The sequence below is a fragment of the Heloderma suspectum genome, chromosome 7 (genome assembly GCF_057233095.1).
Source record: "Heloderma suspectum isolate Gila_16-S chromosome 7, 16-S_ref, whole genome shotgun sequence".
Classification (NCBI taxonomy): domain Eukaryota; kingdom Metazoa; phylum Chordata; class Lepidosauria; order Squamata; family Helodermatidae; genus Heloderma; species Heloderma suspectum.
The window spans coordinates 118553967-118568264 of NC_139464.1; the positions used below are offsets into that span (position 1 = coordinate 118553967).

The window sequence follows — 14298 nt, forward strand, 5'->3', positions numbered from 1 at the left end:
ACGGAGCTTTTACCCTGCGATTGAGGTTGCTCCTTCATGGAAGTTTGCGGGCTCTTTACACGATGCCGAGATCATTCAAGGCATCTCCTGCACTAAATGCCCCCTGTTCCGTCTTTAAATAGATCGCAGATAAAGAGCTATCAAATCACCCCATTGTGTTCCACTTCCGTTTCCTCCGGGAAAAGAGTTAAAGCGGCAAGAAGAGGAGCGAGATCAGTGAAAGAGAATGGAAGACTCAGATACGGGAAAAAGGGGTGGGGGGAAGGAAGCGCATGTAAAGGGCGTCAGTGGTGATCCTGCATTTAAAACGGAAGCAGAAAGCCCCGTTTTAAATGCAGGATTTTAGGCTAGTGTAGAGAGTGTTGGGCTGGGACCCGGGAGAACTGGGGCTGAATCTACACAGAGCAGTTATACCGTTATCACAACTATTGGTACACATGACACCAGTGGGCACCAACAGTGATGATATAACAGTATAACTGCAGTGTGTAGATTCAGCCCATGTTCTAGTCCCCCCTCAGCCACAGAAGCTCACTGGGTGACCTCGGGCCAGTCCCAGACTCTCGGCCCAACCTACCTCACAGGGTGATTGTCGTGAGGACAAAACAGAGAGGAGGAGGTTCACGTACGCTGCCTGGGGTTCCTCAAGGAGGAGAAAAGGCAGGATATAAGTGTGATAAAAACACAAAGAGTAGAGAGGCAGGCTTTGGGGCAGGAGGAGAAAAGGCGGGATACAAGCATGATAAATGCCTAAGGAGTAGAGAGGCGGGCTTTGGGGCAGGAGGAGAAAAGGCGGGATACAAGCATGATAAATGCCTAAGGAGTAGAGAGGCGGGCTTTGGGGCAGGAGGAGAAAAGGCGGGATACAAGCGTGATAAATGCCTAAGGAGTAGAGGCGGGCTTTGGGGCAGGAGGAGAAAAGGCAGGATACAAGCACGATAAAAGCGAACGGAGTAGAGAGGCGGGCTTTGGGGCAGGAGGAGAAAAGGCGGGATACAAGCGTGATAAATGCATAAAGAGTAGAGAGGCGGGCTTTGGAGCAGGAGGAGAAAAGGCGGGATACAAGCATGATAAAAGCGTACGGAGTAGAGAGGCGGGCTTTGGGGCAGGAGGAGAAAAGGCGGGATACAAGCGCGATAAAAACGAACGGACTAGAGAGGCGGGCTTTGGGGCAGGAGGAGAAAAGGCGGGATACAAGCGCGATAAAAGCGTACGGAGTAGAGAGGCGGGCTTTGGGGCAGGAGGAGAAAAGGCGGGATACAAGCGCGATAAAAGTGTACGGAGTAGAGAGGCGGGCTTTGGGGCAGGAGGAGTAAAGGCGGGATACAAGCGCGATAACAGTGGATGGAGTGGAGCGGCGGGCTTTGGGGCAGGAGGAGAAAAGTCGGGATACAAGCGCGATAAAAGCGTACGGAGTAGAGAGGCGGGCTTTGGGGCAGGAGGAGAAAAGTCGGGATACAAGCGCGATAAAAGCGTACGGAGTAGAGAGGCGGGCTTTGGGGCAGGAGGAGAAAAGGCGGGATACAAGCGCGATAAAAGCGTACGGAGTGGAGAGGCGGGCTTTGGGGCAGGAGGAGAAAAGGCGGGATACAAGCGCGATAACGGCGGACGGAGTGGAGCGGCGGGCTTTGGGGCAGGAGGAGAAAAGGCGGGATACAAGCGCGATAAAAGCGAACGGAGTAGAGAGGCGGGCTTTGGGGCAGGAGGAGAAAAGGCGGGATACAAGCGCGATAACGGCGGACGGAGTGGAGCGGCGGGCTTTGGGGCAGGAGGAGAAAAGGCGGGATACAAGCGCGATAAAAGCGTACGGAGTAGAGAGGCGGGCTTTGGGGCAGGAGGAGAAAAGGCGGGATACAAGCGCGATAAAAGCGTACGGAGTAGAGAGGCGGGCTTTGGGGCAGGAGGAGAAAAGGCGGGATACAAGCGCGATAAAAGTGTACGGAGTAGAGAGGCGGGCTTTGGGGCAGGAGGAGTAAAGGCGGGATACAAGCGCGATAACAGTGGATGGAGTGGAGCGGCGGGCTTTGGGGCAGGAGGAGAAAAGTCGGGATACAAGCGCGATAAAAGCGTACGGAGTAGAGAGGCGGGCTTTGGGGCAGGAGGAGAAAAGTCGGGATACAAGCGCGATAAAAGCGTACGGAGTAGAGAGGCGGGCTTTGGGGCAGGAGGAGAAAAGGCGGGATACAAGCGCGATAAAAGCGTACGGAGTGGAGAGGCGGGCTTTGGGGCAGGAGGAGAAAAGGCGGGATACAAGCGCGATAACGGCGGACGGAGTGGAGCGGCGGGCTTTGGGGCAGGAGGAGAAAAGGCGGGATACAAGCGCGATAAAAGCGAACGGAGTAGAGAGGCGGGCTTTGGGGCAGGAGGAGAAAAGGCGGGATACAAGCGCGATAACGGCGGACGGAGTGGAGCGGCGGGCTTTGGGGCAGGAGGAGAAAAGGCGGGATACAAGTGCGATAAAAGCGAACGGAGTAGAGAGGCGGGCTTTGGGGCAGGAGGAGAAAAGGCGGGATACAAGCGCGATAAAAGCGAACGGAGTAGAGAGGCGGGCTTTGGGGCAGGAGGAGAAAAGGCGGGATACAAGCGCGATAACGGCGGACGGAGTGGAGCGGCGGGCTTTGGGGCAGGAGGAGAAAAGGCGGGATACAAGCGCGATAAAAGCGAACGGAGTAGAGAGGCGGGCTTTGGGGCAGGAGGAGAAAAGGCGGGATACAAGCGCGATAAAAGCGAACGGAGTAGAGAGGCGGGCTTTGGGGCAGGAGGAGAAAAGGCGGGATACAAGCGCGATAAAAGCGAACGGAGTGGAGAGGCGGGCTTTGGGGCAGGAGGAGAAAAGGCGGGATACAAGCGCGATAAAAGCGAACGGAGTAGAGAGGCGGGCTTTGGGGCAGGAGGAGAAAAGGCGGGATACAAGCGCGATAAAAGCGAACGGAGTAGAGAGGCGGGCTTTGGGGCAGGAGGAGAAAAGGCGGGATACAAGCGCGATAAAAGCGAACGGAGTAGAGAGGCGGGCTTTGGGGCAGGAGGAGAAAAGGCGGGATACAAGCGCGATAAAAGCGGACGGAGTGGAGCGGCGGGCTTTGGGGCAGGAGGAGAAAAGGCGGGATACAAGCGCGATAAAAGCGAACGGAGTAGAGAGGCGGGCTTTGGGGCAGGAGGAGAAAAGGCAGGATACAAGCGCGATAAAAGCGAACGGAGTAGAGAGGCGGGCTTTGGGGCAGGAGGAGAAAAGGCGGGATACAAGCGCGATAAAAGCGAACGGAGTAGAGAGGCGGGCTTTGGGGCAGGAGGAGAAAAGGCGGGATACAAGCGCGATAAAAGCGAACGGAGTAGAGAGGCGGGCTTTGGGGCAGGAGGAGTAAAGGCGGGATACAAGCGCGATAAAAGCGGACGGAGCGGAGAGGCGGGCTTTGGGGCAGGAGGAGAAAAGGCGGGATACAAGCGCGATAAAAGCGGACGGAGTAGAGAGGCGGGCTTTGGGGCAGGAGGAGAAAAGGCGGGATACAAGCGCGATAAAAGCGGACGGAGTAGAGAGGCGGGCTTTGGGGCAGGAGGAGAAAAGGCGGGATACAAGCGCGATAAAAGCGGACGGAGTAGAGAGGCGGGCTTTGGGGCAGGAGGAGAAAAGGCGGGATACAAGCGCGATAAAAGCGGACGGAGTAGAGAGGCGGGCTTTGGGGCAGGAGGAGAAAAGGCGGGATACAAGCGCGATAAAAGCGGACGGAGTAGAGAGGCGGGCTTTGGGGCAGGAGGAGAAAAGGCGGGATACAAGCGCGATAAAAGCGGAGTAGAGAGGCGGGCTTTGGGGCAGGAGGAGAAAAGGCGGGATACAAGCGCGATAAAAGCGGACGGAGTAGAGAGGCGGGCTTTGGGGCAGGAGGAGAAAAGGCGGGATACAAGCGCGATAAAAGCGGACGGAGTAGAGAGGCGGGCTTTGGGGCAGGAGGAGAAAAGGCGGGATACAAGCGCGATAAAAGCGGACGGAGTAGAGAGGCGGGCTTTGGGGCAGGAGGAGAAAAGGCGGGATACAAGCGCGATAAAAGCGGACGGAGTAGAGAGGCGGGCTTTGGGGCAGGAGGAGAAAAGGCGGGATACAAGCGCGATAAAAGCGGACGGAGTAGAGAGGCGGGCTTTGGGGCAGGAGGAGAAAAGGCGGGATACAAGCGCGATAAAAGCGGACGGAGTGGAGCGGCGGGCTTTGGGGCAGGAGGAGAAAAGGCGGGATACAAGCGCGATAAAAGCGGACGGAGTAGAGAGGCGGGCTTTGGGGCAGGAGGAGAAAAGGCGGGATACAAGCGCGATAACGGCGGACGGAGTGGAGCGGCGGGCTTTGGGGCAGGAGGAGAAAAGGCGGGATACAAGCGCGATAAAAGCGGACGGAGTAGAGAGGCGGGCTTTGGGGCAGGAGGAGAAAAGGCGGGATACAAGCGCGATAAAAGCGGACGGAGTAGAGAGGCGGGCTTTGGGGCAGGAGGAGAAAAGGCGGGATACAAGCGCGATAAAAGCGGACGGAGTAGAGAGGCGGGCTTTGGGGCAGGAGGAGAAAAGGCGGGATACAAGCGCGATAAAAGCGGACGGAGTAGAGAGGCGGGCTTTGGGGCAGGAGGAGAAAAGGCGGGATACAAGCGCGATAAAAGCGGACGGAGTAGAGAGGCGGGCTTTGGGGCAGGAGGAGAAAAGGCGGGATACAAGCGCGATAAAAGCGAACGGAGTAGAGAGGCGGGCTTTGGGGCAGGAGGAGAAAAGGCGGGATACAAGCGCGATAAAAGCGAACGGAGTGGAGAGGCGGGCTTTGGGGCAGGAGGAGAAAAGGCGGGATACAAGCGCGATAAAAGCGAACGGAGTAGAGAGGCGGGCTTTGGGGCAGGAGGAGAAAAGGCGGGATACAAGCGCGATAAAAGCGAACGGAGTAGAGAGGCGGGCTTTGGGGCAGGAGGAGAAAAGGCGGGATACAAGCGCGATAAAAGCGAACGGAGTAGAGAGGCGGGCTTTGGGGCAGGAGGAGAAAAGGCGGGATACAAGCGCGATAACGGCGGACGGAGTGGAGCGGCGGGCTTTGGGGCAGGAGGAGAAAAGGCGGGATACAAGCGCGATAAAAGCGGACGGAGTAGAGAGGCGGGCTTTGGGGCAGGAGGAGAAAAGGCGGGATACAAGCGCGATAAAAGCGGACGGAGTAGAGAGGCGGGCTTTGGGGCAGGAGGAGAAAAGGCGGGATACAAGCGCGATAAAAGCGGACGGAGTAGAGAGGCGGGCTTTGGGGCAGGAGGAGAAAAGGCGGGATACAAGCGCGATAAAAGCGGACGGAGTAGAGAGGCGGGCTTTGGGGCAGGAGGAGAAAAGGCGGGATACAAGCGCGATAAAAGCGGATGGAGTAGAGAGGCGGGCTTTGGGGCAGGAGGAGAAAAGGCGGGATACAAGCGCGATAAAAGCGGACGGAGTAGAGAGGCGGGCTTTGGGGCAGGAGGAGAAAAGGCGGGATACAAGCGCGATAAAAGCGGACGGAGTAGAGAGGCGGGCTTTGGGGCAGGAGGAGAAAAGGCGGGATACAAGCGCGATAAAAGCGGACGGAGTAGAGAGGCGGGCTTTGGGGCAGGAGGAGAAAAGGCGGGATACAAGCGCGATAACGGCGGACGGAGCGGAGCGGCGGGCTTTGGGGCAGGAGGAGAAAAGGCGGGATACAAGCGCGATAAAAGCGGACGGAGTAGAGAGGCGGGCTTTGGGGCAGGAGGAGAAAAGGCGGGATACAAGCGCGATAACGGCGGACGGAGCGGAGCGGCGGGCTTTGGGGCAGGAGCCGCGAAGAGCGCCGCCCCTCGCCCGCAGGCCGCGCAAACCGGCACGGGACTGTCCCCCGCCCGCGCGCCCCGGGCCTGAGCTCCGGGCCGCCTCCGCGCGCGCCGAGAGCGCGCCGGGACGCGACAGCGGCAGACGCTCCGCCCCGGGAGCCCGGAGCCGGGCCGCGACTGGCTCTGCCGCGCTGGGCAGGGGGCGCTCGCGAACCTGGGCCGGCCCCGGGAAGGGCGCGCCGCTGTTCCGGTCTCCCTGCTCCTCGCGCGCAGCGGCCACAGGTAATCCGCCCTCCCCTCCCCTCCCCTCCCCTCCCTCCCCCTCCTCGCTGGCCTCCGCAGGTCCCCCTGAAGGCGAAGGCCGGGACGCCTGCAGGGATGCCGCGCACAGCCCTCCTCCCCCGGCCGCCCCTTCGAAGACGCCGGAGACGGCGCCTTGCCTTCCGAGGGGGCGAGCCTCGGCAGCCGGGGCGCCCGTCCGTACGATGTCTGCCTGCCCTTGGGCGCCTGCGGGACCTCACCGGTGCAGAAGAGAAGAGAGCGTTACCTGGCGGCCCGCTTGGAAACCTAGGAACAGCTAAACGTAGCCTGGGGAGGCGGTGGGCTCTCCCACCCTGGAGGCCTTCGAGACGAGGCTGGACAGCCGCCTGCCGGGGATGCTCTGGCTTGGACTCCTGCCTTGGGCAGGGGGCTGGACTCGAGGGTCTTGCAGGCCCCTTCCAGCCCCACTATCCTGTGCTTCTATGAGGCTGGACAGCCGCCTGTCAGGGGTGCTCTGACTTGGATTCCTGCCTTGAGCAGCGGGTTGGACTGGATGGCCTTGCAGGCCCCTTCCAACCCCACTATTCTATGATTCTATGCTGTATCCGACAGCGTAACGTCCATGCAGCCAAGGTCTCACGAAGGCAACCCTGTCCTTGTGCATGGTAACAGCGAGGAGTGGTGTGCGTATGTCAGCAACTGGAGTCTCGTGAGCTGCAGCCAGCCCCTTTAGCTGCCAAAACAGGTGGAGAGAATGGCACCCACGACAGCTGGCAGACCACTTTAAAGGATGGGGGGGGTAGCCCAGCTTCCTTCTTTCCTTCCAGGAGCTAGTCAGATCCATAGGATGCTTGCAGCACTATATATTGTTCGGACAAGTTTCCTCTTATCTCCCCTGGAGATTTGCAAACCTTATGAAACCACTTATCGAATGCGCTGACGAGCCACAGCAACAGAAGTGGAGCTGAATTCCTTACTCGATCTGTTTTCTTACAGCAAAACAGCGTAACAACAGCTTGAGCTCAGTACGAAAGCTCATAAATCGACTGCCTACAGGACACGGTTTAGAAGAGCTGGTGTCCTAAAGGTTGAATCAATAACTAGGCTAAGCATGGGACATGGTAAGGCTGTTTGGTGATGTGCACCTTTGGGTGAAAAGTGAGCCTTGTTCAAGGCGCCTTTAAAAAATGCCCCACAGGTCCAGAGCATTCCACAGGGAAGTCTCTTTTTGAGTGCTGAATAGGAGAACTGACTTTTTATAAGCCTGTCTCTGTTGCTAGCTTCTTATGGTAGAGGCCTTGATAGCTGCATATCAGGCAGAAATTTAACAGGTGAGTTCACCCAATACTATCTACATGCTGAGATGCTTCACCTGTTGAATTTCTGCATGTCTTGCCATTGTTAACGGCACACCCACAGAGCAGCAACCTTAATCTCTGTATGTCAACACTGGACTAAGACCAAACAATATGTGGATTGCTTCAATCTGCCCCAAGGTCTGCTTCTGAAGAGAGCAGAAATCTGACTTGTACAAGATGGTGCTGATTTTGACATGCTGAGTATGTCATGTAAGGAACAGGAATGATGTGTTTGTGAAAGTGCCTACGCTACCCTGAAGCATTTTTAAAATAGGATGATTAGCATGGATTTCTCAGAGATGATTTGCACTGGAGAGCATATGAAATTTTAAATCCATCTAAATAGGGCTACACGGGCCTAAATGGCTTGTGAATCTCACTGTGTAACAACTTGCCTTGGTATATTTTGGCAAACTCTTAATCTACATGGGATTTGTTTGTGGGGATGTTTCTCTCTTCCTACCTTGCCTCTGTTTTTGCATCTTTGCCAACAGCCCAATATGCCCAATTCAGCAGGTAAAAGTTTTTCCTGGTCTTGAAATAAAGCAATGGGGGAAACTATTAAATTTTTGCTTATTAGAACACTGTTAAAGGCATGAGCCGAAATAAGGATGGCAATTCTACATATCTGATGGATTGCTATAGGGGTTGTTGTTGTTGTTGTTCAGTCGTTCAGTCGTGTCCGACTCTTCGTGACCCCATGGACCATAGCACGCCAGGCCTTCCTGTCCTGTGCTCTCTCCCGGAGCGTGCTCAAGTTCATATTCATTGCATCCGTGATGCTATCTAGCCATCTCATCCTCTGCCGTCCCCTTCTCCTTTTGCCTTCAGTCTTTCCCAGCATCAGGGTCTTTTCCAGGGAGTTTTCTCTTCGCATTAGGTGGCCAAAATATTGGAGCTTCAGCTTCATTATCTGTCCTTCCAATGAGCACTCAGGGTTGATTTCCTTTAGGATGGACTGATTTGACCTCCTTGCAGTCCAGGGGACTCGTAAGAGTCTTCTCCAGCACCACAGTTCGAAAGCATCAATTCTTCGGCGCTCAGCCTTCCTTATAGTCCAGCTCTCACAGCCATACATTACTACTGGGAAAACCATAGCTTTGATTAGACGGACCTTTGTCGGCAAGGTGATGTCTCTGCTTCTTACTATGCTGTCTAGGTTGGCCATAGCTTTCCTCCCAAGGAGCAAGTGTCTTTTAATTTCATGGCTACAGTCACCGTCTGCAGTGATCTTGGAGCCCAAGAAAATAAAATCTGTCACTGCTTCCATTTCTTCCCCTTCTATATGCCAGGAAGTGATGGGGCCAGATGCCATGATCTTAGTTTTTTTAATGTTGAGTTTCAAACCAGCTTTTGCACTCTCCTCTTTCACCCTCAACAAGAGGCTCTTGAGATCCTCTTCGCTTTCTGCCATTAGGGTGGTATCGTCTGCATATCGGAGGTTGTTGATAATTCTCCCAGCAATCTTAATTCCGACCTGTGATTCATCCAACCCGGCATTTCTCATGATGTACTCTGCATATAAGTTAAATAAGCAGGGTGACAATATGCAGCCTTGTCGTACTCCTTTCCCAATTTTGAACCAATCGGTTGTTCCATGTCTGGTTCTTACTGTTGCTTCTTGACCCTCGTACAGGTTTCTCAGGAGACAGGTAAGGTGGTCTGGTACTCCCATCACTTTAAGAATTTGCCACAGTTTGTTGTGATCCACACAATCAAAGGCTTTAGCGTAGTCAATGAAGCAGAAATAGACGCTTTTCTGGAATTCTCTTGCTTTCTCCATGATGCAGCGAATGTTGGCGATTTGATCTCTATGCTATAGGGGTACTGGGGCTAAATGATTAATAGGGTGAGAGTTAAAACACTCTGCCCTTATTGGAGAAACATATAGAGACTTGGCAGTGAATAAGTTAAAGATAAACTTGAAGGGAGGGCCCACGTAGAAGGTGGAACTATTTATCCTAAACCAGCAAGCAAGGTAAAGCTAAGCAGAGAGGGGGCCGTATTCACTCACTTGTGTTAAGCAGAGTGAGCCTTGTCTGGTTACAGGATGAACAGAACAGCCTGCTCTAACCTGATGCCCTCCAGATGTTTTGGATGACCACTCCCAGTATTTTTGACTATTTACCTGCTCATTTCTGGCATGCCAATCTGCTGTTAAAGACACATTATTCTCCTTACTTTGATGGATTCTTAGGCGAAAATGATTTTCACAATCTGCATAACCAGAGCATTTTTCTTTTCTTTTCTTTTCTTTTCTTTTCTGATGGCCTGGTTGAAGCTTGGCAGCAATAATCCTCAACTATATTAATTAATTACTGGGTGGTGGTATCTAGAAGTTAAATGTTTTCAAAAAATGATAATTATATTACTATTTTCTTCTCTATGTCCACTTGAGCGAGATAATACCCAACAGAGTGAATGTATAAAATAGCTGCAATTCAATAGAAATATGACATGGAAAGATTAGACAAAAAGGGTGACAAGGTTTGCAAACCTATGTAACTATTTTACATCACTTGCATTATGAAACAAGTCAGATTTCATTGTGCAACTCAATATGAGCGGGACGGATTTGCTTGTTTAGCTGAACAGCAAACTTTGCTCTTGCCCCTTTGTGATCGTCTTTATGAACTATGCCTCTTATTTTGAAGTCTGTTTCTGTTCCTGCTGTGCTGGTTGCACAAACATTATAATGACTTACACAACCTCTGTCCTATTTTACAAAGATATTGTGAACAGAGTTCAAATTACCATGAAGAAAGGAGGATAGCAGCTTTTCCTCAGCACTTTCACCTCCCATAAGCTTTGAGAAAGTTATAGTCCTTCCCATAAGAGGTTGAGTTGCTACTGTTTTTTTTTAAATAGCCCTGTTGCTCCTGTGCTTGCTAACACAGAGAAATGAAGCAGTTGAACGTTTTTCTAACATGGAGATAAAAGAATGGGGAAAGCTTCACCTGTTTAGTTTCTTTTTAAGCATTTCCGATCAGAGTTTTTTTCCAACTGTCTTAACCTCCAGCATCTTTTTCTGGAAATTAAGTTCTGATCTGACCAATGTGTTGTCCGCATAAAAGAAATATAACCATATAATGTGGTTAAAAATAAATGTGAGCTTCTCAAGATTAATATCACAGCTTAATCTGCTTTGCCATAATTCTGTTTCCTAAACTGCATTTTTTCCCTCCACCGTGCTTCTCTTGCCTTTGACTCTTGTGTCACCTCCCACTTCCTGGTGGCAGTCAGACTTGCTTTCTCTTCTGTCACATGCCAATTCAGCTGCTTTTGCATATGCTGGGTCTTCCGGTATTTCCTTTCCTTACAAGCTGAAGAATAAAATGCCAAATATCCCATGTACTTGCTTTATAACAATAAGGGTTTAATCCTATGCATGTTTAGACAGAAAAATGTCCTACAACTCCCAGCCTGGCTGGCTGAGGAATGCTGGGAGTTGTAAGACTTCGTTCTGTCTAAACATGCCTAGGGGTGCACGCTTAAGTAAATCAGATATGGAGAACTAATGCCAGAAATATGGATCCTTCTGAGGAATAATCATATTTGGCCTGAAACCTGGTGGGGTGTGAGGAAGAAGCAGAATGTCAAATGTAGCCCACTGTGGCTATGAACTGATACAAAAACGTGCAAAGCTAGTTTTATTTTGTGCGTCTTTTTCATAGATGGGTTTGCCCCTGTTTTTTCAGGCCCTGCTCCTGTGCCTTTAACAGCAACTTGACAGACACATTTCACAAGATTTCCTGACAGAAGGATAAAGCGATGAGGGGAAAACACTGTTCAGTAGTAACCTTAAACACACACACACACACACACATATACACACACACTCACAGAGGCAGGTGCAGTACTTATAAAGCTTGTGCTGCTCCACACAGAAAGAATAAGCGTTATACCTGTGGTAAGCAACAGCTTTTGAGCCATTAACCGAAACAAGTTACACAGGCTTCTTTCCATAACCTTCTTTCCATAACTTTCGTATTTTTCTGGCATTAGTGAAATTGCATGTTGCAAAGCCAATTCTCATCTAGTTTGTATGCATGTGTGTTTATTTCAGCATCTGTAATGGAAGTGGTACAATCCTGGACCCCAGTTGTTGGCTTCACACTCTTGCCCCATGCAGGAAGCATTTGGGGAGCTAGGATTACCAAGAAAGAAGTTCCCAAGTGGTATGAAGCCCTGGAGAAGCCATCCTGGCACCCACCTAACTGGGTGTTTGCACCTATGTGGGGAACTTTATATTCATCAATGGGGTATGTAGTCTTATATTTGTTCACTTGGTTATTTACACAGCATATAGGCTGTATTTTATTAAAAGTTGTGCACCAAGAAACGTGAATTTACCTCTTGGAAATTGTTTTCTACATTTTGACATTTCATCAGGCGTTATTCATGTACTTTAATACATGAATTTATTGATTTATTTAAAAAATGAAAGCAGAGATTGTCTGTAAGCTGAATTCTTGCATGAAATCACAGAACACCCACCTTTCAGATTACTTACGGCCTGGCCTTAAAACTGGCTGTCTAAAGTCAGGTGGCCGTGAAGCATCTTTTATCAACTTAGGCAGATATACCAGCTATGACCCTATCTGGACAGAGAGAGCATTGCTACGGTTATCCACACTGTAGCAACCTTCTGGTTGGATTACTACAATGTGTTATATGTGGGACTGTCTTTGAAACCAGTCCAGAAACTTCAGCTGACACAAAATAGGGCAGCAAGATTGTAACAGACGCTATTACCTTATGCCCCTGTTTTGCCATTTGCGCTGGGTCTCGGTCCATTTCTGGGCTCAATTCAAAGTGTTGGCATTGACCTTTACAGCCCCTAAGGGTTCAGTCCTATGCATATTTAGACAGAAAAAAGCCCTACAACTCCCAGCATTCCCCAGCCAGCCAAGCTGTCTGGGGAATGCTGGGAGTTGTAGGGCTTTTTTCTGTCTAAACATGCATAGGATTGTTCCCTAAAGAGGTTGGGGCCAGGTTACCTGAAGAATCATCTTCTCCCACATATACCTGCCTGGAAGCCCTTCTCTGGTGTGCCCCCTCCAAAATGAGGTCAGGCAGGTGTCCCCCCCCCCCAGTCAAGGTGATCCAAGTGAGGTGAGAGAGAGGGCTATTTGAGTGATTGCACCCTAGTTATGGAATGCTCCCCCCCCCCGCAAAAAAGGATCACCTAGCACCTGTATTGGGATATTTTTGGTGTCAGGTGAAAAGCAACCCACCCACCCCCACTTTTTAGTTTTAAAGCTTAAATTCTTTGCAGTCTTGTGTTCTGTTGCCTTTTTTTTGTGATGCTAGCCCAGTTTTATATACACCGGGCTTCCCTAACCCAGTGGCCCCCAGATGTGGACTGCAACTCCCCATGCTGGCTGGGGATGATGGGAATTGCAGTCTAATATATCTAGAAAACACCAGACCGGGGAAGGCCGGGCCACTCTGTTAGCAGCTCTGAGATGTTTCAGGCACCTGCCTTTCCTAGGTCTACCTGATGATGCCAGTGATTGAACCTGGGACCTTGTGAATGCAAATCATGAGCTCTACCACTGAGCCATGGCCCTTTCCAAGTGCAACACAGTGTTAATAAGGGAACACAGAATGCAGCGTTGCTCATTTGCTGCCTTCCAGCACTTGCGTGTAAGCCGAAGTTTACTTCGGAGCTACGGTCACAGCACGGTTTGCGAGTGGGAACCTGCTTAAGGAAAGGTGGCACAGTAGCCCTGCCCTTCTGCATTTGCATCTCAAGCAAGCATATTGAAAGCTGGGATATGGCACCCTGCCACTCCCTTGCTTCCTCTGCCACTTTAATAGCGGGCACATCAAACCGAAGGAGAAAAGGATCCTTCCTGTTTGTTCAAACACGTTTTTCTCTGCAAAGTGTTCTGCATGTGTTCCAATGCCACCTCGTGGAAGAGAATGGAAAAGCGTTTGTACTGTGTGCTAAGTTTAGCAAGCTGATAACAAATGCACCAAATATTATGTTAGGGAAGCAGCAGTTGTACCTTACATTAGGAGCACTTCTCCGACATGATCCACCTTGCCTTTTAATGCGTGTTTTCTTTACTTATCACTTTTGCATTTGTCTCATGTCATTCCTCCAAGAAACTCATTTTTATCCTTGCAACCCCCTTGTCTGAGAGGTTAGGCTGAAAACTTGTAACTGGCTCAAGGTCACCTAGCAAGCGTCGTGGTTGAGGGGAAATTCAAACAGAGGTCTCCCTAATCAATACTCACCACTGTTTGCCGACAGTAAAGAGATGCTTCTCTGTAGATTTCAGTTGGTTCTTTTTAATTTAATATGATTATTTAGATTTTAAATCCAAGTTTTCTTACTATTCTAAGGGCACAATCCTAACTAGATAGGTGGCCGCCTCTGAGACCACCTATCCAAAGTAAAGCTGGGGAGGCACACGGGGGATCGTTCCCTCCACGCCTCTTCTGCCTTGCTATTTTTCGGCTGTCGAGCGGCGGGGGTACTGACTGGGAAAGGAAGCTGCCATTTGACACATTGGATGCATCGTACATGCAGTTCCGCTCTCCGCGCCCTGGAACGCCCCCAGCCCCGCCCCTTTTCAGCCACTGTGCGCTCCTCTTCCGAGTATGGATGGGGCTTCTCCACGCTGCCTCCAAGGCAGCACGGACATGGGGGGAGGTTGGTTTTCTAGGAGCCGATCTCGGAGCATAAGGCTGTGAGGTCAGTTCCTGGAAATAAGCATATCCTATGGCCCTCTAGACAGTGTCTAGTGACCATAGGATTACTCCTTAAGTCTTGCATTTTTATGATATTGATTTGCTGAGCGGTTTGGAAAGGTGGAAATTTATGCTTCATCATGGAAGTTGAGGCAACATATATGCATCACCGTCATCCTGACCAGTTATGA

The 14298-nt window shown here is 51.3% G+C and overlaps 1 protein-coding gene across 2 annotated transcripts in view; it reads left to right on the top strand.

The window, feature by feature from the left end:
- Positions 1–6007: 6007 nt before the first annotated feature.
- Positions 6008–14298, top strand: part of TSPO (translocator protein) — a 35542-nt gene continuing 27251 nt past the window's right edge. The window contains exons 1-3 of one of the 2 annotated variants that reach the window (XM_084811232.1): positions 6008–6068; positions 7044–7168; positions 11472–11667. In XM_084811232.1, the coding sequence (XP_084667358.1) occupies positions 7159–7168; positions 11472–11667 (206 nt within the window). In that variant the 5' untranslated portion in view covers positions 6008–6068; positions 7044–7158. The remainder of the gene's footprint in view (positions 6069–7043; positions 7169–11471; positions 11668–14298) is intronic. The other variant, XM_084811231.1, reaches the window with a different exon arrangement.